Source organism: Prionailurus viverrinus, unplaced genomic scaffold, assembly GCF_022837055.1.
Source record: "Prionailurus viverrinus isolate Anna unplaced genomic scaffold, UM_Priviv_1.0 scaffold_39, whole genome shotgun sequence".
Classification (NCBI taxonomy): domain Eukaryota; kingdom Metazoa; phylum Chordata; class Mammalia; order Carnivora; family Felidae; genus Prionailurus; species Prionailurus viverrinus.
The window spans coordinates 3,035,720-3,060,220 of NW_025927607.1; the positions used below are offsets into that span (position 1 = coordinate 3,035,720).

Sequence of the window (24,501 nt, forward strand, 5' to 3'; positions counted from 1 at the left end):
TGAGGGTGGCTACCTCTGGGGGGTGGGATTCCAGGCAACTGTCAATTTCTCGGTGTTTCTCTCCTGTTTCTTTTCGGTGGGCTCGTCCTATTTTATACATTTTCAAAAAGCAGTAAGGCAGATGAGGCCACTGGCCAGGCCACTGCAGGGGACGTGCAGGCACAAAGGCGCCCCGGGGGCCTCCCCGGCCCCCACAGTGGGCACATTTCCACCATGGTTACAGGGACGGGGGTCTCTGGGGTCTTTTAGGGACGTGCCCATCTTAGTCACCTGCTGACTCTGTTTGTGACCCTCTGCAGTTTCCTGGTTTCTTTCTGAAAAGCAATGATTCGGCCTCTGGATAAGTACTAATGAAATTTTCCTCTGAATATAAAAAGTATCCTTTTAACAAGGAGAACTTGGGCACGTTCAGACGATCCATGTTAACAGCGTGCAGACAGGACATTTTAGAGGTCTGTCTGAAGGATGAAACCGTTGTGCTTTTAGGGACTGTGCTCTTTGTCCGTCACCAGAAAGAACCAGCAGCCGAGAAGGATGTGAAGAGCCGTCCTGGCCGCACTCTGTCCCGGGCCGGGCATGGCTGGGCAGCGTGGACGCCCGGGATACAACCCGCTGCCTGACTTGGGAGGGCCTGACTCAGAGCCCAGAGCCTCTGGCCCGGGTGGGCGCCTGCCCGGCCACACAGTCCTCGTCCCTGCCTGCAGGGGGCGGTGCCGGTCAAGCAGAAACAGTCCTGCTGGCAGGTGTCCCTGTGCTCCCGCAGGGGTGGGGCGGGGAGAACAACTGGATCCAGAAGGCGAGACCGGGAGGCTGCCTGAGCTGTCCCGACTGTACCCACAAGCTACCTGGGCCTCACAGCCGAGGCCCCACTGGAAGCTTCGGTGCACAGAAGGGCGGGTGAGAAAGCACGAGGTCGCGGCCTCTGCTGACCGTGGATGGGAAGCTACCCGGCCTGCCGGCCACGGTGGCCTGTGGGTGGGCGGTCTCTGGAGGAAACGGGTTCTCCAGCAAAGGGGAGATGGGCTTTGGCACCCAGGAGAGACCGCAGCATCAGAGAAGGGGGTGGGGAGCCTCAGTGACCAACCCAGCCGGTCCCCCAGCCAGGGCTCTGCCCAGGCGCAGATCAGACCAGGTCAGGGGTATCCCCTCGCCCTCCGGACGGTGCAGCCCGGGGCGGGCCTCCTGCGTCTGCTCCGGCTGCGCCCCAGTCTTGCCCGCAGGTGCCGGTCGGCCGCCCCAACCCACACGCCCCCGTGCACGGTACCTGTGGTGAATCTCGGTTTGGTGGGGGGCTCCTGCACGGACACGGGGAAGGTGGCAGACGCCGGGGACGACTGCGCCCGGGACAGAGGCCGGTGGCCGCCGAAGGACACGGGGATGCCGGCCGCCTCCATGGACGCCTGGTAGTTCCTCAGCTGGTGGATACGCTGCTGTTCCAGTAGGAGGGCTTGCTGGGGGGGCGGGGGGGAGAAGACACAGGCTCTTGTTGCCCCACGTCACCTGCCCCCTCCCCGGCTGAAGGGCTACACGGATCTCTTCTCTAACGGCTGTGGGCACCCGCATGCAGCGCACGGTTCAGGAACTCGCTGGGGCGGCTGCCGGGACGGGCTGCCTGGTGCCCGAGGAGCCCCCACCTGCAGGCAGCCCTCCCGGGCGAGTCTGCTGTGCTCTTGCTCTGACCAAGAGTCCCTGATGCGCAGCCAGAGACTTGAGAGAAGGGCACGCCTCGGGCTGGAACGGCCGACTCTTCCATTTGCCACGTTTGCTCCCCGGCCTCCTGGCGCCCCACACCCCGGCCCGAGGGCAGAAAGGCTGCACTGAGGCAAAGAAATGTTCTGTTCAGGTTCAAGGTGCCCGGGGCTCGGCCGACCGACCGACCGGGTGTCAGGGGGCAGGGATGGGCAGATGGGCCTCTCTGAGGACGGGTGGGGACCCAGATGGACAATGCCCTGGACCCCACGTTGGCTGCCTTCCAGCCAAAACCACCAGAAGGAAAAGGAGGTGAAGCAATTAAACATACTTTCACAAACGCCTCTCTTTCACAAAACCGTATTTCTAGGAGTCGGCTTTGGTAAGCGCTCAATACCACAAGGGCCCCAAATGGGCAGCGTGGTGTGGGCACTGCCGGCCAGCCGGGCTCACTGATGCCAGGAGTCTGCACGACAGAAGAGGCAGCCCCTCCCCCTGTCCAGACCGCCCCTTGTCCAGACCGCCCCTGTGGGGCAGCGCTTTGGTGCCTGGGGTGCTGATAACGTGGACCCAGAAGCCACAGAGGGACCCCCTCCGAAGGAGTGACAGAAAAAGCACGAGAGATGCCGCCTGCCCGCAGCACGCCCCCCGTGGACTGTGGGGGCCGCCACACTCCAGACACAGCTCCGCTGCTCAAGGCTACGATCGGATTCCACTTCCTGCGCACCCCTGGCTGGCTGCCCTAGTGGTTTCGTGGGCGTGGAAGTTTTATTTTTCACTATAAGTTGATAAATCTTTCATCAGTTTACTCATCAGTCTCTAGTGGGTTTGGTCGCTGTGTGTCAGTGCCTGGAACTACGTCACACCGTTTTTCCAGATCTGTAAAGTTGGTCACCACTGCCTCTTGGGCCCCCAAAGGCCCTGACTACCTTTTTGATCAATTAAGAAATCAATCTCCCTTGGGATGCCTGGGTGGCTCAGTCGGTTAAGTGTCCGACTCCAGCTCGGGTATTGATCTCACGGTTCGTGAGTTCGAGCCCCACGTCGGGCTCTGTGCTGACAGCTCGGAGCCTGGAGCCCGCTTCTGATTCTGTGTCTCCTCTCTCTGCCCCTCCCCTACTTGTGCTCTCTCGCTCTCTCTCTCTCTCAAAAATAAACAGTAAAAAAAAAAAATTAAAAAAAAGAACAAAAAAAATAAATCAATCTCAAACCCCCTCCACCTTCAATGATTATGCTGAATCCTACTAACGCTTGGATTTATGTGAGCCTACAGTTTACAGATCTGAAAGAAAACCATCCCTAGGGACTGCAAAGCTGGCATTTGGCTGGAATACAGGTGCACAAATGCCCACCGTGGACAAAGGGTCTACATCTCTAGGCACAGCTAATGTAAAAGAGAGAGCAAATTGCACCCGCCTCCCACACCACCCGGGGAAGGGCCGGGAGGAAGAGGCCCGTCCGTGTCCACTGATGGCCGGCCATACGGCACCACCCCTTGAGGAAAGAGGGCCTGGCCTGTCCCTCCTGGCCCGCCCGGTCCATCGACTCCCACCCCGCCTGGCCCCCGCCAGCGCAGTCACCTGTCTGAAGAGCAGCTCCTGCTCGGTGGGCTGGCGCTGGCCCGGCTCTACCTCCCGCGGGGGCTCCGCCTCCTCATCATCACTCTCGATGGGCTCCTGCTTCACTTGGACGCCGGCCAGAGCGTGTGCCTCCTTCTGCCCAGAGAGCCGGTCCAGGTAGGGCTCCTCCAGGAGGGCCTGGTGCTCACGAAGCTCCTCCTCCGTCTCCTCGGGATGGCTCTCGGGCTGCCGGGCCGGCTCGCTCTGTTTGGGGATAATCTATAAGGCAGAGGTAAGGGATGAGGGCCGCGGAGACGACGTGACAGCATGAGCTCTGTGCCTCAGAGCAAAGGGACGGACGACCTGGACGGATGCTGCCGGGCCTGAGCTGGAGCCGGCAGGCACTGCTCGTCCCCCAACACCCTGGGCGCCGGGCCGACCGGGGAAGGAGAGCCCAGCACCTGGTGCGCATTTGTTAACAAGCACCCGTGTGCCAAGCGCAGAGACGCGGGGTATGAAAGTCACAGCGGTCAAGCCAGGCTCCTGGGGGACCGGCGCCATGGCTCCGAGAAAATGTGACCGTCTGCAAAGCCCCTGACTACGCTGCTGTGGAGAACGCTCCGACTCGGTTTCCAGAAGGGGAGAGGTTTTCGAGGATGCCTAACACGTTTTGGCCACCGCACGTTTGTACGCAAGTCCTCCCAGACCGCTTGCTTCACCACCCACACCACCACATTGTGGGTGTGATGAGGGTCGGACTGGGCGGACGCCTGTGTGCAAGTGTCAGTGTTCCGTGTGCTTGTCCCCAGGGCCCAGCCCTCCCAAGCAGCTCCCCGAGGCCCACGTGCCCACAGCCCTCAGAGGGCACAGCTAGGGGGTGAAGCGTGGACCCGCCTCTTACGGGGCGAGGGTCCCGGACTCCCTCTCTGACTTTCTCCGCTTCCTTGGGAAGTGAGGGCATCTGAGCAGAGGCCTCCAGGCCCCTCCAGGGGAGTCAGGCCATCCTGGGCTTCACGAGAGACAGCCCAGCTCCGTGAAGGATTCCCGGAGGCCGGATCGAGTGGCCCCGTCGTCCCCGGGACCTCTGGGCAGGGGCAGGAGCACAGGCACCTGAGGTGCCGCCAACCCCTGGGGCGCAGGCCACCCCCCCCCCCCCCAGGCGGCCTCGGCCTCTCAGGCCGCAGCTCAGAGGGAGTTGGGAGGCAGGTGGCCACAGCCGCAGACTCCCCGTGATGCAGGGGGCTTGTGCGGTCAGTGTCCTTGGGCCACGGCCGCGGCCAGAGGCCTGTCGCCGCCTTCGAAATGCAGCTCTGGGGTTGCTAGCCGGGCTGTGGGCGGGCGGCACAGTGGAGCCGACGTCGGGGGCGAGGCTCCCGCCAGCCAGCGCGCTGGCCGAACACTGTCGGCGACACGCAAACCAGCTGTGTCCTGCGACGCCCTCCGGACTCCAGGAGCCCCTTCCCCAGACGGCATGAGAAGAAACGCACGTCTGTATTTGGAGCGGGGCCCTTGCTAAAGCCAGACTACGGGTCGGGGGAAAACCCAAACTGGTAGAGAGGCCAGGGCTGGAAGATGAGTGGGCGTGCCCCTGGTCGGACCGCCCGGACGGAGGACCCGGATGTCAGGGTCAGCGCCGAGAGCGCGGAGGTGAGCAGGAAAGTCCGCGGCGAGGCACGCAGCCCGACCCACGGGACCACGGGGCTCAAGCCGCGACAGGAACAGCCTCCCCCAGCAAAGCCTCTGTCCTGCGGGGGCAACAGGTGCCCTGGAGCACCGTCCCCACAGAGTGGGGAGAGCGCGTCCCGCCACCACATTTGCCACGTCACTCCGCCCAGACCCGCCAGAGGACGCACCCACACTCGCCGGCCTGCAGGGGGCGGCTGCCGCTTGCACAGCTCGAGGCTCCGCCACCCACCGGCGGCATGCGTTCTCCAGAAAGGCCCTTCACCTGGCGGACCTTCACCAGACACCACGGCACACGAGGTGCCGGGCTCTCACAAGTGACGGCTGCAGAGCACCGGTAACCATGTGCCGACCTCGGGCCAAAACAGGTGAGCACAGCCGGCTCCCGGGCCCGTCCTTCCTGTTCTCAGAGGCTCCGCCGCCCAGCGTTCGCTTCCCGTGGCGGCCCAGCGGTTCGGTTCCGTGGCCAGCGACCCTGGGAAGACCGGAGCAGCCGTGCATGGCTGCTCGCCCTAAGGGGGGGAGTCAGTGAAGTGAACGCACTCGGAGACAGGGGTTGAACGAGCCGTAGATCACGCAGGAAACGGCCACGATCCCCAACGCAGCCCCAGCAGGGCTGCGGGATGGGAGGTCTCAGAGCTGCTGGGAGCTGGGCCCTCGTGCCCTCGGGTAAGGAGCCCCTTAGGAACAGCGTCTCCCAGACGAAAGGCAGAAATACTGGTGCCAGATGGCACTAGACAACGTCGTCGGCTCCCCGAGATCCCAGGAGAACGCTGTACAAACATTTCAATCACCCGTCGTTCACGCTCATAATCAATCATGGAATAGAGTCTAGGGAGATTACCCAGTTTCTCAATCATTCTTTTCAAGACTGTACCAGGAGTGAATAGGTGTTTCCCGTCTTCCTAACACCTCCTACCCTATCAGTCAGACAGTGACACGATAAAATTAAGAAGCCACGGGTGGCACTGGGGAGACGAACGTGAAGTGGGGTTTACAGCTGGGAGCACAGACTGACAGCCTGTCTCGCCCACAGGAAGTAAGTAGGTGCCTTTCCTGTGCAGGGGAGGGCGTGCTGGCTGGCCCTGCGTTGTGGCGGGGGGGTGGGGGGGCAGCCCGTCTCCCACGGGGGCCTTAGCTCGGCCTGCACTGGGCATCTGGCCGTTCAGGGGCAGGGTGCCGGGGGACCGTGTCCCCACAACCCTGCAGCGGGGTCACACGGGCTGCATTCAGGTGGCTGGCGGCCGCCGTCTTCACGGGACGCTGTTTCCGGTTTTGATGACCAGCACCACCACACCGAACTTCCCTATTTCCTGCCCAAACCCCCCTCTGTGAGGGACCTTCGGGACCGTGCGAGGGCGCAGACCCCGCGAGCAGGGTGTCCCGGCGGGCAGGCCCGCGCAGGTGCCGAGGGGCTCAGAAAGGCGGGTCCGCTTCGGGAAGAGGGGCGCCCAGGGAGCTCAGGGCCGCACGCGGATGCGATATGCACCCCCCGCCCCCATGCGCTCCGCCGGCCGCGCCCGCAGACCCACCTTGCTCATGTGCAGCTGCTGCTGGAACTGCTGCTTGTGCTTCTCCAGAAACTGCTGGTGCTGCTGCTGGATGACCAGGTGCTGCAGGGCCGGCGCGTTCTGGGGCAGCGGGGCCGACTGCGTGCGCCCCAGCGGGCGGTGCTGCCGCAGCTTGTGCACGGACGGGGACACGCGGTCCGCTCCCACCAGCGCCTGCGCGTGCAGGGGCAGCGCGCCCAGGCCTGAAAGACACCGTCGGAAGGTGACGCGGGGGCCCCCCGTGCTCCACCCTGAAGCCCGGGGCGCAGGCCGCCGTGAGCCGCCGGCGTGGGCTTCAGTGAGCAGGGGCCGCCGTGCGCAGGCGTTCCGAGTCACAGGTTCCGGAGCGGCCGGTCCGCCCGGCAGTGGCCCCACGACCCCTCGGCCAGGCCCGGGCCCTAGAACGACTGGTTGCGGTCCAAGCGGCAGCGCGGGGCCGCCGGAGTGGCTTGCGCCACACTGACCAGGGCTGCGGAGGTCCCCGTGGCCCGGCACGTTCTAGAAGACCATGGAGACGGCTCTTCCCCTAACCGACCCAGAAACCAAGCTGTGAGGGAAAAAACCCGTCCCGAGGGATCAAATCCTTTAAAGGTCTCTTCAAGCGGTGACTTTATTCACAAAGGGGGTGTTAACACTGGTCACAATCCTGGCGCTTGCGGTCAGAATCTTCCACAAATTTCTGCAAAGGTGCTGCCTCCCCCCATGCCCACCAGCTGCTTCCCCTGCACCTGCACCTGGACTGAGTGTTCAAGATCTGGATGGATATGTGATCCTGCTTTAACGTGCATTTGAATCTCGTTTTAAAATGCACCCTGTGCAGGGGACACAGATGCCAAACCTTTTTCCTTCTGTAAACTTTCCACCCACCTGTACCTTCTCTTTTGCGAATTGTGGGCTTAGGTAGTTGACCATCTTTCCGGGGTTCTCTGGGCAAAAGTCTAACAAACCCTTCCCTGCTACTGGAAAACGGGCTGCCCCAGCGGCCCGAGCTGGATGCGCACTAACCCACGAGGCTCAGGCTGAACCTGACGCGGGTCATGGTCCCCTGCCTGAGGGGGAACAGCACGTACCTGACCTTAGCAGATGCCCGCCTCCCCAAAAGCACGGCCCCGGGAACTGCTCAAGTGGCCGGCCCCCCGACAGGCAGGCACACCTGCCCATCCCCCACCAGGGGGTCCCTGAGACCCCTGGGGTCACTGCAGCCTATTTCCCTTGTCCCTTCGTGGGCTGGAGATTTCAAAATTACAACCACAATTTTGTATGCAGACCGAGAGAGCAGACGCCAAGAAAAGGTTCAACCCTCGCAAAGTTGTCCCGGATTAGCTTTTCAAGAAGTCAGCCAACTCCAGCCCCCTAAACTGCCATCGCCTTCTGTCCAGCTCGCTGTTTTCTGGGAGAAGTTATGTTAAATTCCATTATCTGCCTGGCTGCTAAGTTAAAGTTAGTAACTCAAACGCTAGACTGATTCCCTCTCAAGTTTCTAGAAGAGCTAAAAAAAAAAAAAAAAGAAAAAAAGGTAAAAAAAACCCCATCATCCTAAGAAGGTGTTTCAGAATTCACCCACTGTTGACAGAGGTGTCGTGAGGATGAAAATTTGGAAGCCAGCCACACGAAGCTGCATTTATGGGATCAGAGGTGACACAGTCACCAAGAGGGTCCCGCCTCGGAAAACACGAAGCTAAAACAGGGTTTCCTGAGCAGCTGCTTCTCAGGTTCCACAGGACACTGGGACCGCAGGGCCGCCGCGGTCAGCTGGGCAGCCGCCCCAGTTTCCGCACAGAAGCTTCTCTTGGCTCTGCGGAAGGAAAGCAGCTTCCAGGGCTGACAAAGGAGCAGGAACATGCATGAATGTGAGCCTTCACGTGGGGTGGACACTGCCCTGAGGACACAGGCCACTATCCCCATGGGGACATGGACAGACAGCGGGAGGACCCCGTTCTGGCCCGCCCCCACCCTTACCCTCTCTGGGCCCACCCCACTCACCCCAAAACTCACAATGGGCCCCCTGGGGCACAGAACTCCAGTGCCGTCCCACTCGGGGACTGGTCGCATTGCAGAAAACGGACTCCTAACCTCTGAGTGGCAAACCCATTACTGGTCAGGTGGTTTCCAATTCAGAACCTAAAGTTGACCCCTCAGGTCATTAACAAGGGCTTTTGATGACAGACCCTTATTTGGCTTTTGGCATATACAATGTAAAAGACTTCTATGCATAAAAACACACCGTGTGAAGATCCAATTCTGTCCTGGGTGACCCAGCTGCCTGCAGAGGCCCGCTGTGCCCAGATGGGCACCGTGCAGGGACAGAGCCCGACTTGTGCCGCCCGGCGGACCCTGCTCTGGGCAGGGAGGACCGGACTGCCGGGGGCCTCCTTCCCTGAGCACCTGGCGGGCTGGGAGACGCTTCGCTCTTCCCGCCCACAGGGCTGGCGCAAGTCTGTCGGGGCTCCAGGACACGGACGACACCCGCCTGCCCCTCGTGTCGGTCCTGAGAGAGGGACCGGGGGGGGGGGGGGGCCGCGACCGGAAGCCCACGCAGGACCGCACAACGGTGACCGCACAACGGTGATCACGTGGGAATCCCCGGCATTCGCTCGGCCATCCAGGGTTGGCGAGTTTGCAAACAAAGGCACCACGTCCACATGCCCCAGCCAGCGTGGGGGTCAAGAGGGAAACAGGCGAAGCGTCAGGCTGTCCTGGTGCTCTGGACCCAGATCTGAGGTGCTGGCCTTGGTGCTGCGGGGCTCGGGTGAAGTAGGCGAATTCACACTGGTGAGTACGGCCTGCGCCCTTAGAAATCCGTATGGGGCATCCCGCTGCCCCATGCGCCAGGGTGGGACTCTTTAAGGCCCTCCAAGTGACAGTCAGCCGGACAAGGCTATGTTCTCGCCAGGGGCGTGCCAGGCTGCACATCGGCACAGCCTGAGTGCTGCAAGAAAAATCCCCGCACAGCAGGGGCCCGCCTGGACCAGTCGGCTTCGCTGGAGCTCTGGGGGCCTGGCCAGGGTTGGGAATCGCGGGCCAGGCCCCAGGAGCGGTAGCCCCACGCGCCTCCTGGGAGAGGTCAGGTACCAAGGGGAGCGTGCCATCACTGCTGCGGAAGCCAGCTGCCGTCCCCGTGCTCAGAAGCACAGCCACGGGCAGACGGCCAGTTCCGCCAGCCCGTGGGGGGCAGCCCCAGCGAGTGACCTGAAGGCCAGAATGACCCCACATCCACCAGGTGCAACACCCGCTCCCTCCACCTGTCCTTCTCCCGAGACCCTCACCTAAGGCCTCAGCAATGATGCCACTTCTCCAGGAAGCCTTCCCTACGCCCTCCCTGCTGGCACGGCTGAGCGTCCAGACCGACTACGGAGGACCAGCCCAGGGGAGACGCTGGGCTGAAAGCTGTGCCTTCCGGCCACGCAGCAGGAGGCCTGGACAACACACGTGTCCTTCTCGCCTCAAGATGACGGTTCCATTCCCACCCGCTGCCTCGGGTGGTCGCTCAGAGACCCAACCTCTGGGAGCGTATGAGGCGCGTCACTCTTCTCAGGAGAAGATTCGGCTGGACAACTCCTGGGGCAGTGGGGAGCAAGGTGAGTGCCACACGGAGGTGGGACATCCCACGGACCCGCTCGGGGAGGGACGCGGCCCTGGCGCCCGTCCCCCCTCACCCCTCTGCATCTGCGGCCTCTGTTTCCGGTGTTCGTGAGACACAGCTATTCTGGCTCAGCCGTTCTGTCCGCGTGTCCATCTGCCCACGAGCACTCACGGAAAAGCAGGGCCGCTGGCAGGTGAACCTGGGGACTGTCCCTGATCCTGCTCAGACACAAGCCACCTCAGAAACCCCGAGTGTCCCTCGCTTGGCCCCCAGAGACGTTTACCGCGGGCCTGCAGCGCCCTGCCCCCGTACAGGGGCCGGGAGAGCGGGGCGAGGCCGCGGATGTGCAGATTGTCCTCCGCGAGGGAAGGTGAGCAGGAGGGGAGCGAAACCGAAGCAAAGCTCGGCAGAGCACACGGGAGGGGGAAGGGCCACGTCCGGCGGGGGCAGGGCCCCGGTCGGGACCAGGCCCCAGGACAGCCGGCTCGGGAGCCGGGCCTACGGGGGAAAGGGCGGCCCCCTCTGGCGAAGAGGGAGCCACACCCCCGTGCGCCACACCAGGAGAGGGCTCGCTCCTGTGCCCGCTGGCAGCCAGGCCGTCATGGCCGGCCGGCACCACCCGACAGGCCGCGCTCACGTGTGCCCCGCCAGCCACCAGCCACACGGGCACCCACCATGCCCCACGTGGGACTGAGAAACCAGACGGGTACTTTGCTTCTGGGTCTTAACGTCCACTTTAAACATCAGGGGCCACACGCGGCCAGTGCTCCAGCTCAGGACGGCAGTGCTCTGGGCGGAGAGGGCTTCTCAGGCCCCGAGGGGCAGGAAGCCCGGGCAGGGGTGGAGCTTGGAGGGTGATCCCAGAGACCCGAATCAGGGCCAAGTTCACGGGGAGGGGGTTGGGAGGGGCCACGAGAACTGGGAAGAACTGGGAAGTAACCACCACGACCACACAACTAACACCTGAAGGGGGCTCGCCAGTGTCGGGCCCATCCCGCGCTAACACACACCTCACTTAACCCCGAAGAAACTCAGCGAGGCGGACACTCGCGTTACCCGTTTCACATACGGGGATACTGAGGCACGGCACGAGGGAAGGCTTCCCAGGTCACTGAGCTGGGATGAGACGGAGACGAGACAGCCTGTGCTCTGGGCCACGGCCCTGCCTCCAGCACCTGCGGCCTGTGTCCGGGGGCCGGGAGGGGCCTGCAGGTTCGGGGGCGGGGAGGGCAGTGCTAACAGGTGCTGGACCAGAAGTCGTGCCCCAGCCAGTGTCACCGGCACAGGCAAGCCATCGGCAGCTGCTGTCACAGAAAGGGCCACCGGATCACACACGAAGGGCAGAAGCAGCAACGTGGCCGATCACGAAGGAGTCAGGTTCAGCAAGTTTATCAGAGAGGTGAGATTTACCTAAGACTGTCATTCAAGTCCTGTGGGAGAAGGCTACTCCCCACAGTCAGTAGAGTGGCCGACTCTTGATCCCAGGTTCAAGCCCACCCTGGGCACGGGGCCTACTTAAAAACAAAAAAGGTTACTTCACAGGAAGCTCAGGGATGTGCCCGAAAAATGCTCTTTAACAGTGGGTGACGAGCAGACGCTCAGGGACCGGGGGTCACAACGAGGGTCAGGTGTAGGTTTACATAAATGATACAGGACAGAAACTCAGGCATCCTTCACTGCTCTTGACCCCGGGCCCTGATTCTGGGTGTCACACAGACTCAGATGCGATTTCAGACGGAACCTTTGAGCCCCTGTGCTCATGACCCATCATCTGAAAGGCGGGGAGATGCCCGGTGACGCTTCTGCTCCCCCTCAACTCTGAAGAGGGCGGTGACCCCGAATTCAAGCACTGGGGGGCCCAGACAGAAAGACACACACACACACACACACACGGACGGAAGCCCGCCATCCACACGGACACACACAGAGGGCAGGATGGGCCCCTCACGCCCAGACCGGCCCCACGGCTCTTCAGGACCAAGTGCTGGAGAGAGACCGGTGGGCACAAAAGACATTCACCTGCCCGCGGCCCGCGTGGCCACAGGTTGGGACTCTGACCCGCTCGCACCTGCATTTCCCACCAAAGCGTCAAGGAGGTCATGTTAGATCCCAACCGCAAACAAATCAGCAGACCTCCAGGGAGCCAAGCGTGAGGCCGGGTGCTGCAGACGAACAGCAGGTACCTCCCTGTTCCGCAGCAGACCCCACACCTTCGTCCCTCCCAGAGGAACAGTTGCCGTGCAAACCTCTCGCCACATTTCCTGACTTATTCCTAAGTGTGAGCGTCCCTTACGTGGGGCACACGACAGACGTTTCCACCACGAATGGGAACTGACGATCTACCAGAGTCGTCCCCCCTCATCTTGACCCAGATGAAAAAGCAGACGGGAGAAGCCGTCTCTCTGGAGAAGCTTCCAGAAGGTCTAAGCGACACCTGCTTTTACTCTGTCTACCTCGTTTTGTAAGTGAGACTCGGTTTATCGACTCCCACGCCTTAACACGGGAGAGGCCGTGGCTAGAAATTCGGGGGTGCGGACGGGCCTCCCCGCTGGGCCCCGAGCCGACCGTGCTCACCTGTGACGAGGGGCGTCTGTGTAGGCGGCTGCTCCAGTAAGACCATGTGCTGTAGCAGCGGGTTGTGTGAAGCCCCACCGTCCCGCTCCAAGGGCGCCGTGCTCAGGTAGGGGGTGAGGTGCGTGCCGGGAAAGAGGGAGATCCGCTGCTGGAGGGCGGGGAGAGTGAGCCTGTCGGCCTCCTGCGGACCTGCCGTGCCCTGGAGAGGTACAACTGTGACGCCCGGGGCCGAGGGCCCGTGACGGCCCCCCGCCCCCGCTGGCCACGCAGACCTGCCGACGCCTACTCACAGCGGAAGGGCCGGTGGCGGGCAGTCCCAGCGTGATGTTGGGCAAGGACGGTGACGTGTAGAGGGGGAGCGGGGCCACGGAACCTTCTCGAGTCACGAGCCTGTGGGCCAAGCTGGTCTGCGGACAGAACACATGACGGCCGTCACACACAGCCTGCCAGCGACAAGCGTGGGCCACAGACACCACGAGAAACGACAGCCGAGAGCGCCTCAGGGCAGGCCACGCGGAGTCCCGAGACGCTACAGTACAGAAACACAGTGACAGGTTACAGCACAGAGGTGGCACAGAATTTCAAAGCAGGTCACAAGCCCCGAAACATGGATTCACAATCCATGACACCCTCGTTTTTATTCACATTGTTTAATCATCGTAGACTATCAGGAAAATCTAAGATAACGTGTTACAGAATACGTTCTTGGTTGGGGATGTCATTTTAAATGTAACATCAGAGGCAGAAACCAGAGAAGATATTGATTAAAAAAAAAATCCCTTTTGGGCGTCTGGGTGGCTCAGTCGGTTGAGCATCCGACTCTTGATTTCAGCTCAGGTCATGGTCGCACGGTTGTGAGATCGAGCCCCGTGTCGTGCTCCATGCTGAGCCTGCTGAAGATTCTCTCTCTCTCTCTCTCTCCCTTTCTCCGCCCCTCTCCCCTGAAAAAAATCCCCTCCCAGAAAAGGCAAATAATAAATAATGGTCACGGCAATATGGGCAACATGTAGGACAGAGAAAGGTGACTATGTAAAGAGCTCACAGATCAGATAATAATTAGCAAAAGTGCTCGTCAAAGGCAAATGACAAAGAACCAGTATTACAGGAGACCTCCTGAAAAATTTACTCAAAACCATCAGTAATAAAAAAACATGTTTAAATACCTATCAAGTTGGCAAAGATTTTTAAAACTGAGAATACTCTCTCGGCCCCGAGGAACAGAAACACGCTGCTGGGCGGGTTTATGAAGCGGTGCACTCTTTCTGCAGGAAAACTGGGCAATCCGTGTCAAAAGCCTTAAAAATTTATCTAAGTTTTGATCCTAAAACTCCACTCTTCGGGTGGCTCTTACGAAACGGTGCCGGGCAAAACCAGAGACGGTCCCAGGAATGTCGTGGCCGTGGTGCCCACGGCAGGGAAGGGCAGCGTGTCCGTGCCCCGGGTGGAGCAAATGAACCACACTTATGCGCCGGGCCCTTGGGAGGCCGGGAAAAATCTGGATTGGTTGGAGTCCCACCGATGATGTGTTGTTAGGCTGGAAAAACAAGGTACAGGATGGTCTGCTCGTTCAAAAGCAGACAGTGAGGGCTGGAAGGACAGACAGAAAAGGGGGAGTGGGAGCATTCTCTGAGGATCTGAATTACCGTGCTATTTAACATCTTTTTGCTTCTAGAAAGAACATTCTTCCCTCCAAAGGATGCTGTTTTGTTTGCCGCAACGCCCCCTGTGGAGTAGGTACCTGGTCAGTGTGCCGAACCACGGAGCAGACAGACAGAAGGAACAAAGGACTTGGCCACCAGGCCGGCGAGTGGGAGGCGGCAGACGGAGTCTGCATAACGAGAAAATCACTGGAGTGATGGACGTGTGACCGTCTCCTCTTAGCTCCTCTCGCAGTGGGGCACGTAACTAACGATGAGAAACGTCCGGGTGCCTTAAAATGTCACATCCGAGGGGAAAATCATGCGCTGAAAGCTTATCATCAAGTGGCCGTACGTGCGGGTGCACCGGGTGCCGGCCCGGGGAGGAAACAGCCTCCTCATCTGCTGGGGGTTGGGGGGGTGGGGAGGGGCCGCCTGCGGCTTGCCTCGGAGACGCTGGGTGTGGTCCCAGACACCACAGCACCAGTCTGTGAGCTCACTGGTCTCCCCGTGCGCGTGAAAGTTGTGTTTACGAGACACTGTCGTGTGTCAGGTGTGTTAACAGCTTCATGTCTACAGGAATGTACAGACTTGAGTTAAAACGTATTTTCTTACTGAACAATGCTAACCATCATCTGAGCTCTCGGTGAGTCAGAATCCTCTCGCTGGAGGAAGATCTTGCCTCGATGTTCACGGCTGCTTGGTGGTTGTGACAGTTTCCTAAATTAGTCAACAACGAGGTTGGTCTGGTACATCAAGTGACTCCTCCTTTCGTGGACGATTTCTCTGTGGCACGTGATGCCGTTTGACGCCATTTTACGCACAGTAGGAATCGTTCGACACCGGAGTCCGTCCTCTCAAACACAGCCACGGCTCCATCAGCTCAGTGTATGCATCTTCCAGATCCTTTGTGGTCACGTCAACAGTCTTCACGGCATCGTCACCGGCGGCAGATTCCGCCTCAAGAAACCACTTCCCCAAGAAGCAACTCCTCCTCCGTTCAAGATTTCCCCCAAGACCGCGGCCACACATTCAGTCCCATCATCAGGCTCCGCTTGCAATTCTGGTTCTCTTGCTGTTTCCACCCCATCGGCAGCGACTTCCTCCACGGAAGGCTGGTGTCTTCGGTTCGTAAGAAAGGGCAACACCTGTGATGCGTGATAAAGAGACGTGTGCCTGTACCGCCTCACAGCGTGTGTGCAAATATCCGTAACTCGCAGGATCCCCGAGGTGCTGTTTAACACGGTCGTATTTCAGCGTCCTTTGGAAACACACACACCTTACGGTCTGTTTGGACGCCATGAGCGCAAACCAGGAAGAAAAGCGTTTTTCACGCAGGGGCGCCTGGTGTATCTTGTCCTGGAGAGACCACAGGGCTACAAAGCATTCACTCACTGTGACCCTGCACAGTCACGAGCTGACAACCACCGTGGAAAGCACTTCCCCAGACAGAAAAACTGTTGGTCCAAGTAGAAGAAATACCGACACGCTGTGCCGAGGAGAACATGATGGAGACGGCCAAGGAAAGCAGGCACCACCGGGCTGTAATCACCCAGGGACGAAACGAGCAAACGTCCTAATGTCTGCAAAGTTATAATTTCCTCTTTATAATCACTCTATATATTTTTTTTTTTTACCTAATTTATTTTTAGAAATAACGCAGCCTTCTGAGAACTGCTCGGAGGCTGACTGCCCGCACGCGCGACACTGGCGGTCTCCGTCCGCGGGGCGACAGGCTCATCAGCTCCCACGCGCTCCGCACAAAATCGGGGCCTGGTCTCACGCCCCGCTTCACGCCGGGCCTTCTGGGCTGGAGGGAGCTGCCTTTCCAGGCCCGGGGCGCCTGCTTCCGCCGTGTGTAGGCCGCGGACCTTGTCCCGGCCCGGGGCCCCTGGCAGAACAGCAGTGAAAGGAGGCGCTCCAGCGAGGACCCACGTCGCCCTGCGCCCGAGGGGCTGCAGCCAGGGGGGCGTCACGAGGCCTGCGAGTTCTCAGAAGAGGTCAGCTTCTAACAGCACCCGAAACCCCCAGAGGTCCCCCAGGCGGACCTGACCGTCAGAGGCCACCCCTGCCCACCAGAGGACGGTAAACGGGATGGCCCTTTCCTATCGGTGAGTCTGCAGCAGCTCAATTTACATGAACACGGGACTTGTACTTCAGCAGGGGCAGGGGGAGACCTGGGGGGGAGCGGAGGGGCCAGCGCCAACCTCAGCTCTGCCGCGTGTTTGTGCGCACGGGTGTCTACAACAGGGGGTGGAAAGGCTCAGCCCTGGCGCCCATACACCCCGAGTAAGATCTGTCAACCCTGCGGGAGGGGAGGACTCGTTGCTAAGTATCTAGGGGGAAAGTTAAGTGACTACATGTGCTCAACTGTACCCTCCTGTAAGTCAGCAGGAACTCAAAAAGAACTCAGAAAGACCTCCCACTCGGCGGGGCCGTCTGCGGCACGAAGCAGACGGCACTTCGGGCTCCTTTCTCCGTGAACTCCGCAGCGAGGCGGCTCCCCACGCAGGGCGCCCCCAGCCCGTGGCCTCGCTCGATAGCGTGAAGTTCCCCTGCTCTTCCCGGGCACCGGCCAGAGCCTGCCTCTCCCAGGCCGCACGGCCTGCTGTGTGGAGGCAGGCTGCTGGCCGGCCCTCTGGCCCTCTGGCCCTCTGGCCCTCTGGCCCCTGGGCCTGGTGCAGGGCTGGCCCGAGGTAGGAGCTGCAGGGACACTTGTGCAATGAGCAGCCGGGGCAAAGAGAACGTGGTAGAAAAAGAAAGCACTTCCAGGAAGGAGGGTCCTGGAAACCGCTGCCCGGAAAGTCACCCAGGTCTGGTCAAGGGCACAACCGGCAGCCAGCCCCGGGCCCCTTGCCTCCCCTGGAGCACCCGTCCTCTCTGCCAAGTGCTTCCAGAACCCTCTCTGTGCCCACGCCCCTCTCCACCCGTGGCACAGCTGGGGGCGGGGGCCTGACCGTGTGTCTCAGGCTGGTGGTCAGTTACCCAGGCGCCTCCGAAACGCCAGCCCTGGGGCTCCTGACCACCTGCCTGTGCTGCTCCGCTCCCCCACGACACACGGATGTGTGTTTGTCGGCCGACGTTTTAACCTGTGTATTTCTAAAGCACAATAAACACTTTGATTCTCTTCCAACAACGGTTCTCGGCCACCGTGCAGAGCCCCAGGGGCACACAGCAGCGAGGCATCTAGGACCCCATGGGCCCACGCGTCTGTGTTCTGAATCGGCCGGATAAAACGTGCTCCGAAGGAGGCCAGGAGGAAAGGCTGGGTTCGAAGCTGCTCTCCCGTCTGGACACGGGGTTCACGTTTGCAGGAGCAGCAGTGGTCAGTGGCAGGAAAGAGGGATGAAGTCCCAACGGTGCCCCGTCCAGGGTGCCTCCCGACCTCAACCGTCCAGGCCGAAGGGCACCCGCAAACCTCGGTCCCCTCAAGGGAACCAACTGTCTGAATGCGCCAGGCCGGCGCAGGGAACAGAAAGGAACGGAAAGCCCGCACTGACCTCGGCGGGGATGCTCGCGACGGCGGGTGCGATCCCGTTCTCGGTGCTGACGTTCCCGGAGCTGTTGTTGGGCGAGCTGGGCGCGGAGCCCGGGGCGCTGCTGCAGGCCGAGTCTGTGGGGCGGAGAGACATCCGTGAGCCACGCTCCGCGCAGAGGCTCTAGGCGAGGCCGTGGCAGGTGCCCACCCGGGCCTGGGCGCCGAGGGCCTCCCGGGGACTTCTGCTTCCCACCTGCCGACTGGCACAAGTCACATCATGAAAGAGCCTGACCGCGGTCCCCGAACAGGGGCTGTGAGGCTAATTCCCTATTTTCGGTTTTGCTACTGACTTCCTGGCGAGCTCTGCACACGTACGGCTCTGTGCAGGCCCCGCCTGAGCCTTTTAAGCTGTGCACGTTACCGACTTTATTCCTCTTGAACCTCGAGATGATCCTCTACACCAAAAAGATAAGCCCTTAAACGCTCAGCAATAACCCGACAACAGAAGACCGGGAACCACAGAGGCCAAGGAACTCTGAATAGGGAGAGGTCAGATTTACCGCGCTCGCTAGCAAAGCCACGGGCCGCCGGGCTCCTTTGGAACGAAAGCCTCTCGCTTTTCCTGGGCGACATCAGACGCCCAGGGCAGGTGCCGCCCGTGGTTGCTGTGACTGGTCGGGCTTCCCCGGAATCACACACTAGTTTATCCTGCAAGTGACTTTCAAGGTACGGGTGGGTCCGCCCTGCCAATTGGGCCCAGGCTTCACGGCGACTTGCCCGAGACCGAGGAACGTGCTCACCCTGCCCCCTTCTCACCGCCCCCGGAGCCGCCGTGCCACCGGTGTCTGTGGGAGCGTCTCTTCAGCTCTCTCTGCTTTCTTGTGTTGTGGGCATCGTAACAATGGCCTCACCACGGAACTGTGACCTCTGGGGTCCCTGGCCCTCTCGACCGACCGGCCGTCGGCCCGGCGACACCTGCTCGGGCTCGCCGCGGCGGCCTGGCCACGGTCAGGCCTCCCAGACAGTGACGTGAGCTCAGACCGGGTCCCTGCTGCCCCCACACCAAATCCAGGGCTTACTTCTTCACGGGGGGTCATGGCTCCTTATACGTCACGGGACGGGGAGCCGCTGAGAAGGGCCCGGGGGGAGGAACTGCTACACTTTGTGCACAAGGCAGAGCCGCCTCCTCCTGGCCGCCTGGCCCTCGGGGGCGGTCCCCGGGGCCCCGCCTCGGACGCCATCCCTGCTGCTCCTGTCCCAGACTACACGCCAGCTTCCACTGACTTCCTGCAAACGTGTGTCCCCTGCAGGGTCACCACACAGACCCTCTTGCGCAAGCGGGTGAGAAACTGGGGCAATAAAGATACACGTCCAGCCCTTCAACCGTTTCCCACTCAACTACGCGGATTGCTGCTCGCTCCGCTTGCGGGAAAGCCGTGTAAGAAACGAACACAAGTGTGTAATCGTGTTATTCGCGTCAGCACAAGCGGGGCACCGCGTGGCATGGGCTGGGCGGCGGGACGGGCACACAGAAGACAGACTGGAAGGAGACACGCCCCACGGGGAGCAGCAGCGGCTCCGGCTAGATCTCTGCTCCTGCCGCACGCGAGGCTTTATCCACCGGGGAGAAGCAGCCCGGCCCTGCCCCCACCTGGACCCCAACCCCCCCCCCCCCCCCCCAACACACACACCGGAGGGCCTCCTTCTGAACCGCCACGCGTCCCTGCTGCACAACCCTCACCACCTTCCTTGAACTCCTTATTCTGCCTTCAGGAGAGTCAGCTCTACCCCGGCTGCCTGGGGTCTGTGGGGCCCAGAAGCCCATCTCCTCTCGTCTCTCTGCCAGCTGCACTTCCCGCCAGCGCCCCCCGGCCTTGCCCGCCCCGGACTCCTCTGCGGTAGCACAACCCGGGACCCGACGGCTGGGGCGGGCACGGTCCGGCCGCTCAAGTCGGATCCTGAGCTCCGTGGAGGCGAGGACCCGTGCCCCCACTTTTACGTGTAACCTGGTGCGGACTCACGGTAGCACGAAACCATCACGGGCCGACCACGTGAACACGAGAGCCGGCGCTCGGGAAGAAGGCCGCCCACGCCCCGCCTCAGCAAGTCCGTGGCCAGAAATAACTGCACGGGCTCCTCCGTCCATCAGGGCGGCCGGCCCACGCCAGGCACCCGTCGGAGGAAACACAGCTGCACTCACAGCCCCGAAGGGGACCCCCCAGCTGGGGAGACTCCGGGACTCCGAGCGACCACGCTCTTCTCCTCAGACGAGGCCCGTCTGTCCTCGACGGACCCAGCACAGAACCCTGCGCCGAAACACGAAGAGCTTCCGATTTTCCCACAAATGCTCAGAGGCAAGAGCTTACGTCGGGGGTGTCTTCCTGGCTAACGGGCCCTGGAGCGCAGCGGGACAGGGCCGGAGGGCCCCATAGAGCTCTCACCTTAACTCAGAGGCGCTGGAGCTCCGACCCGTGTGCGCGGCACTAGCCGCTTCCACACGGGGACCAGCCCCGGGGAGCCCCCCTCCTCGGGCCCTGAGAACCTACCACTGACAGGCCGCTACCTACAGCCTTGCCTCTCAAAGGAGGCCCTGTGCTTGCCGCAAACACGGCTCCCGCCCGCCTCGCCCCCAAGCCACTTCTGAGCGGCGCCTCTCTCGGGGTGCTGATTTCGGGCATGTGGACGGGCGCCCGCAGGAAGCGGGAGCACACACTCCGGGCTGGGGTGTGCCCTTGCAGTGGGGTGCAGCCTCAGGGTGGGACCCACCCTCGTGAAGTGGGATGCGCCTGGGGCCGGGGTGGGCCCTCTGGAAGCGAGGTGCACCCTTGCAGTGGGGGGTGCGGCCCGGAAGAGAGGAGCAGCACCCGCAGGAAGGAGGGCGCCCCTCAGGCCTGGGCTCTGCCGGGGGCGTACTTCTGCGTGTCCACCGCTAGGTGGGGGCCGAGAGCAACGCTCACCAGGAAAGTGGAAACGAGCGGTCGCCCTCCTCTCTCCCCCTCCCACCCGTGGGACCCCTGCCCCGTGGCCCAGACCCCGTGATGGGCGGTGAGCAGCTCACAACCGTGTGATTCACCACGGACGGGGCAGGATCGGGGAACCTCAACTCAAAACTCCTGAAAACACCCGGTGCGACGTCAGACAGGACTGCCCTGACCGTACCCGGGCCGGTGGACGCCACTTTCCGTGGCTGAGGCCCGGAGCAGAGAAGGGGTGCGGGGGCGTGCTTAGAGACCCCTGCCAGGGCACTGGCTGTGGCTCTCGGACGGCTGGCGCCCCGGGGACAAGGTGCCGTGCAGAGACGCAGGGCCTCGGAGGAGGTCTCGGAAAGGCTCGCAGCAGCAGAGCCTCGCGGAGAAGGCGGTGGCCGGGCTTCCACACTCACGGGACGTACCTGTGACATCCAACGGACGCTTCTTTAGAGCGGTAACCACGGGCCCGTCTTTTCTGCGTAGCAGCGGGCTGCTCCGTCTTTCGGCCACCTTCTGCTTTAGCCTGGACCGCAATTTCAAATTGGGTTCAGAGGCTGCACAAAAAAGAGACGTCGTTATAGTCAGACACTCACGACGGGGACCAAGTTTGTCTCACTGGCAGCTAAAAAAACCATGCACGTCGGGTCAATATCCACTCAACCCTGCTGTGTTGTTGCAGGGCAGAGCGAAGGCAGCGTTCCTGAGGCCTACGCAGCATCTCTTGAGTCCCACAAGATGCACAAAGGCCATCGGACGCCTTCGGCTACGTTTCTTTGGACAGGGTTACCTATCTGTGCTGGTCGTTTCGGGGCGTCGGCCCACAAATGTTGTTACGGCTTCTATAGTCTCCACTTCCTCATTCACCTGCGTATCAGAAATTCCTCCCACGTCTAACCACCTGGAAACAAGCTGCTTGCTGGGGCTCCCGGCGACCTCTGCCAGTGGCCGCCATGGGGTCCTAAGGCCAACCAGTCCTCCACACCTGCGTGTAGGTGAACGAGCCCATCTCCCTCAGAGTCCACCTGAACGGGGGACACAGGTGTTTCGGCTTGGTCTGGTTTGTTAACGGCCCTGTGCTGTGCAGACCTGCAAATCTGAGCCCACAGTGGTTCCCAAGCCTCCGCACCCGGAGCCCAGACCACCCCGCGTACCAATCAAGCTGCACCTCTGGGGAAGTGGGGGGCACCCCAGTGCGAGCTGCCTGGGCAGTGCCTTCTGCACCCAGAGGTGCCCCGTCCGGACGCCTGGGCAGGAATCTCCAACTCCACGAGGCCACCAGCTTTCAGGGCCAGGACAGGGGTAAGAGCACCACTGGGAGACGCTGGCGTTCTGGGGTTTTACTTGACTGCTTTCAAGTTCCTACGACTTGTGCATTTGCAAATTAGCTCGTTTTTACCTTTTTGTTTGTTTGTTTTTAATCAGCACCCCTGCTGTTTTTAATCTTTCTGGAACAGGAAGCTCACTGCTCTCCAGAGTGCCACGCAATGCAGTCGAATTTCCCTCTGGAATCAGAACTAAGACGACTGGGTTTTAAGAAGCAGGCCATGCGTGCATCTCAGGGGCACCGTGACTCCGACCCTTGGGGAGCGTGGAGGGCGGGGCAGTGGCCTGGGGACCCCACTCCCCGAAGGAGGCCGGGTCTGTGGGCCCTGGAGGGCGGAGGGCGCGGCCGGGCACCTGAGTGCAGCCTCCCGGGGGAATCGAAGGTGTGTTTGAAGAAGCTGCCAGAATGCTCCCGATGGCCCCCCTGCTCTGGAGGGTGCGAGGCAGGGACGGGGCCCTTCCCCCTTTGCGGTATCTGGGCTTAGAGCGGGTGCCCGTCCACTTGTAGGACTTCCGCGGCCAAGAAAAGTGGGAGCGGTTCACCGTCTCCACAGGCGGGAGGATCCACGTTCAGTGCTTTCACGCTTGTTTTGCGGGCACCGCAGACTCCTGTGTTTCACTCACTTCTGGGTTTGCGCGGAGTTTCTCAGCCTCACTGAGCGCGAGAGAAAGGCCACGACCCCGTGTGGCTAACAGGCAAGGAAACAGCAGCTCTGCTCATGCCACCAAGGCCTTTGCTAGAAGGACACCAACGGTCCTTTCAACAACCTTCTGTCCGAGGAGGGGTCGGCGGCTGCCCCCGAGACCGCAGGACAGCGTGGCCCTCGGCGGGGAGCGCCTGGGGACATGGGGTGCGGGGGTGGGGGCGGCAGGGTCACCACGCTCCCGACACCTGGTCGAGCGACGGCACCGGCCGGGACCATCCTCCCCGAGGACCCCAGGTTCCCTGTGACCTGCAGCCTGTGCCGGGCAGGCCCCAAGCCCATTCCCACCGCACGCGGCTGCTGGCCCCCCCCGTCCGGACTGTGGGAGGCCACGCTCCCCTCACGGTGGCCCCTGAAAGGGTTCTGCTCGTCTGTCTCTTTGCTGGTCTCCCCCTTGCCTGTGCTTGAACGTGAAAGTCAGGCCGGTCTGAAGGACTTGCCCTGCCTCCTGGGAGCTCAGCACACTCCCCCCGCCCGCCCCTCCGCGGGCCCCCATCTCATGTGCGGTGCCCAGTGCAGAACAGAAACGAGGGACACTGTGTTCAAGATGTCAAGCGTCTCATTTAAGATGAAAGCAGGGCATTAAACTGAGCGGGGTGTGCCCCGCCCGCAGCCCAGTTTAAGGCACCAGAAGGGCTCCACATACTGGTCTGGGCCCTTCCCTGTCCCTCTGGGGCGCCCAGGACCGCCTCCCCATGGAACCCCCGGGTGCAGGACCAGGGGCTGAGCAGCAGGCTGGGGACCAGGCGGGAAGGGAGGCAGTCACCTCGCAGTGTAGGTTCCGGGCTGCCGCCCTCCCCCCCCCCCACGCCTGCCTCGGGACCTTGGCCGGGCTGCGAAGGGCTCTGAAGTGCAGCAAAGGCCCTCCTGCCCTTCCTTTGCTCTGGAGAAGGCACGTTCTCCGGCAGCCGTGGGTCCAGGCATTGCACGAGCTCAAACGAATTGTGCGGACCCCACAGAGGAGACACGGTGACCCCCACTCCAGCCATTCCTAAGCATGTTTCCTGAGATTTGCCGAAAGCGTGTAACCCAGGCCGCTCTGCACGGCAGGCCACCGGCGAGACAGGGGACCCTGGAGACCGCACCCGCCACGTGCAGGGTCGTGCGGCCCCCACAGGCCCCAACGAGCAGCTTCTGCCGGCCTCTGAGGTCCTCAGGACGCATGCCAGCTCCCAACGGGGCCGGGTGGAGTACGGATACGGCTGGATGTGTTCCTTCGAACAGAGCCGCAGCAGACCGAGAGCCAGAGCCTGAGGGAGGTGTTTGGGAGACGTGGATCACAGCCGTGTGCTGATGAAACAGAGGACACTGACCGGATCCATGGACACGGTGCCTGCTCTGCCAGGGGCACATGGGGAGCCGGGAGGTTTCTCCTCAAAGGCGATCAGGTAAATGACAGGTTAAGTCAAAGTAAGCTATCCTCATCTTGCCTTAAAGTTCGACCCCCTCCCCAGCACCCGCCCCTCCTTGGGCAGGAAGTGCCTTCGGCCGAGACAAAGAGTGCTCTCGACGAACCCTAACCCACACCCAGTTTATGAACGTCACGCTCTCCCTGAGGGTCGGTCACAGCGTAAACCGCTTTCAGGGTGGGAACATTTTACTGTTTAACAGCCAGGTGGGCACAGGGGCCGGACGTGCCCGTGGCGCGTGCACAGAGGAGGGTCTTTCTGGAAGCAGTCACGGGTGTGTGGGCCTGCCCCCACACCCAGCAAGGAGAGCAGGGCCTGAGCCACCGAGGATGCCCACGACGCC

General features: G+C 61.7%; 1 protein-coding gene across 4 annotated transcripts in view; it reads right to left on the bottom strand.

Moving 5' to 3' along the window:
* HDAC4 (histone deacetylase 4) overlaps positions 1-24,501 on the bottom strand; it is a 286,561-nt gene that overhangs the window by 46,991 nt on the left and 215,069 nt on the right. For 3 of the 4 annotated variants that reach the window (XM_047846439.1, XM_047846440.1, XM_047846438.1), the window contains 7 exons: positions 21,145-21,276; positions 17,776-17,888; positions 12,929-13,045; positions 12,639-12,837; positions 6,464-6,684; positions 3,270-3,527; positions 1,265-1,451 (listed from right to left, as the gene is read on the bottom strand). In XM_047846439.1, coding sequence (XP_047702395.1) covers positions 1,265-1,451; positions 3,270-3,527; positions 6,464-6,684; positions 12,639-12,837; positions 12,929-13,045; positions 17,776-17,888; positions 21,145-21,276 — 1,227 coding nt within the window. The remainder of the gene's footprint in view (positions 1-1,264; positions 1,452-3,269; positions 3,528-6,463; positions 6,685-12,638; positions 12,838-12,928; positions 13,046-17,775; positions 17,889-21,144; positions 21,277-24,501) is intronic. The other variant, XM_047846441.1, reaches the window with a different exon arrangement.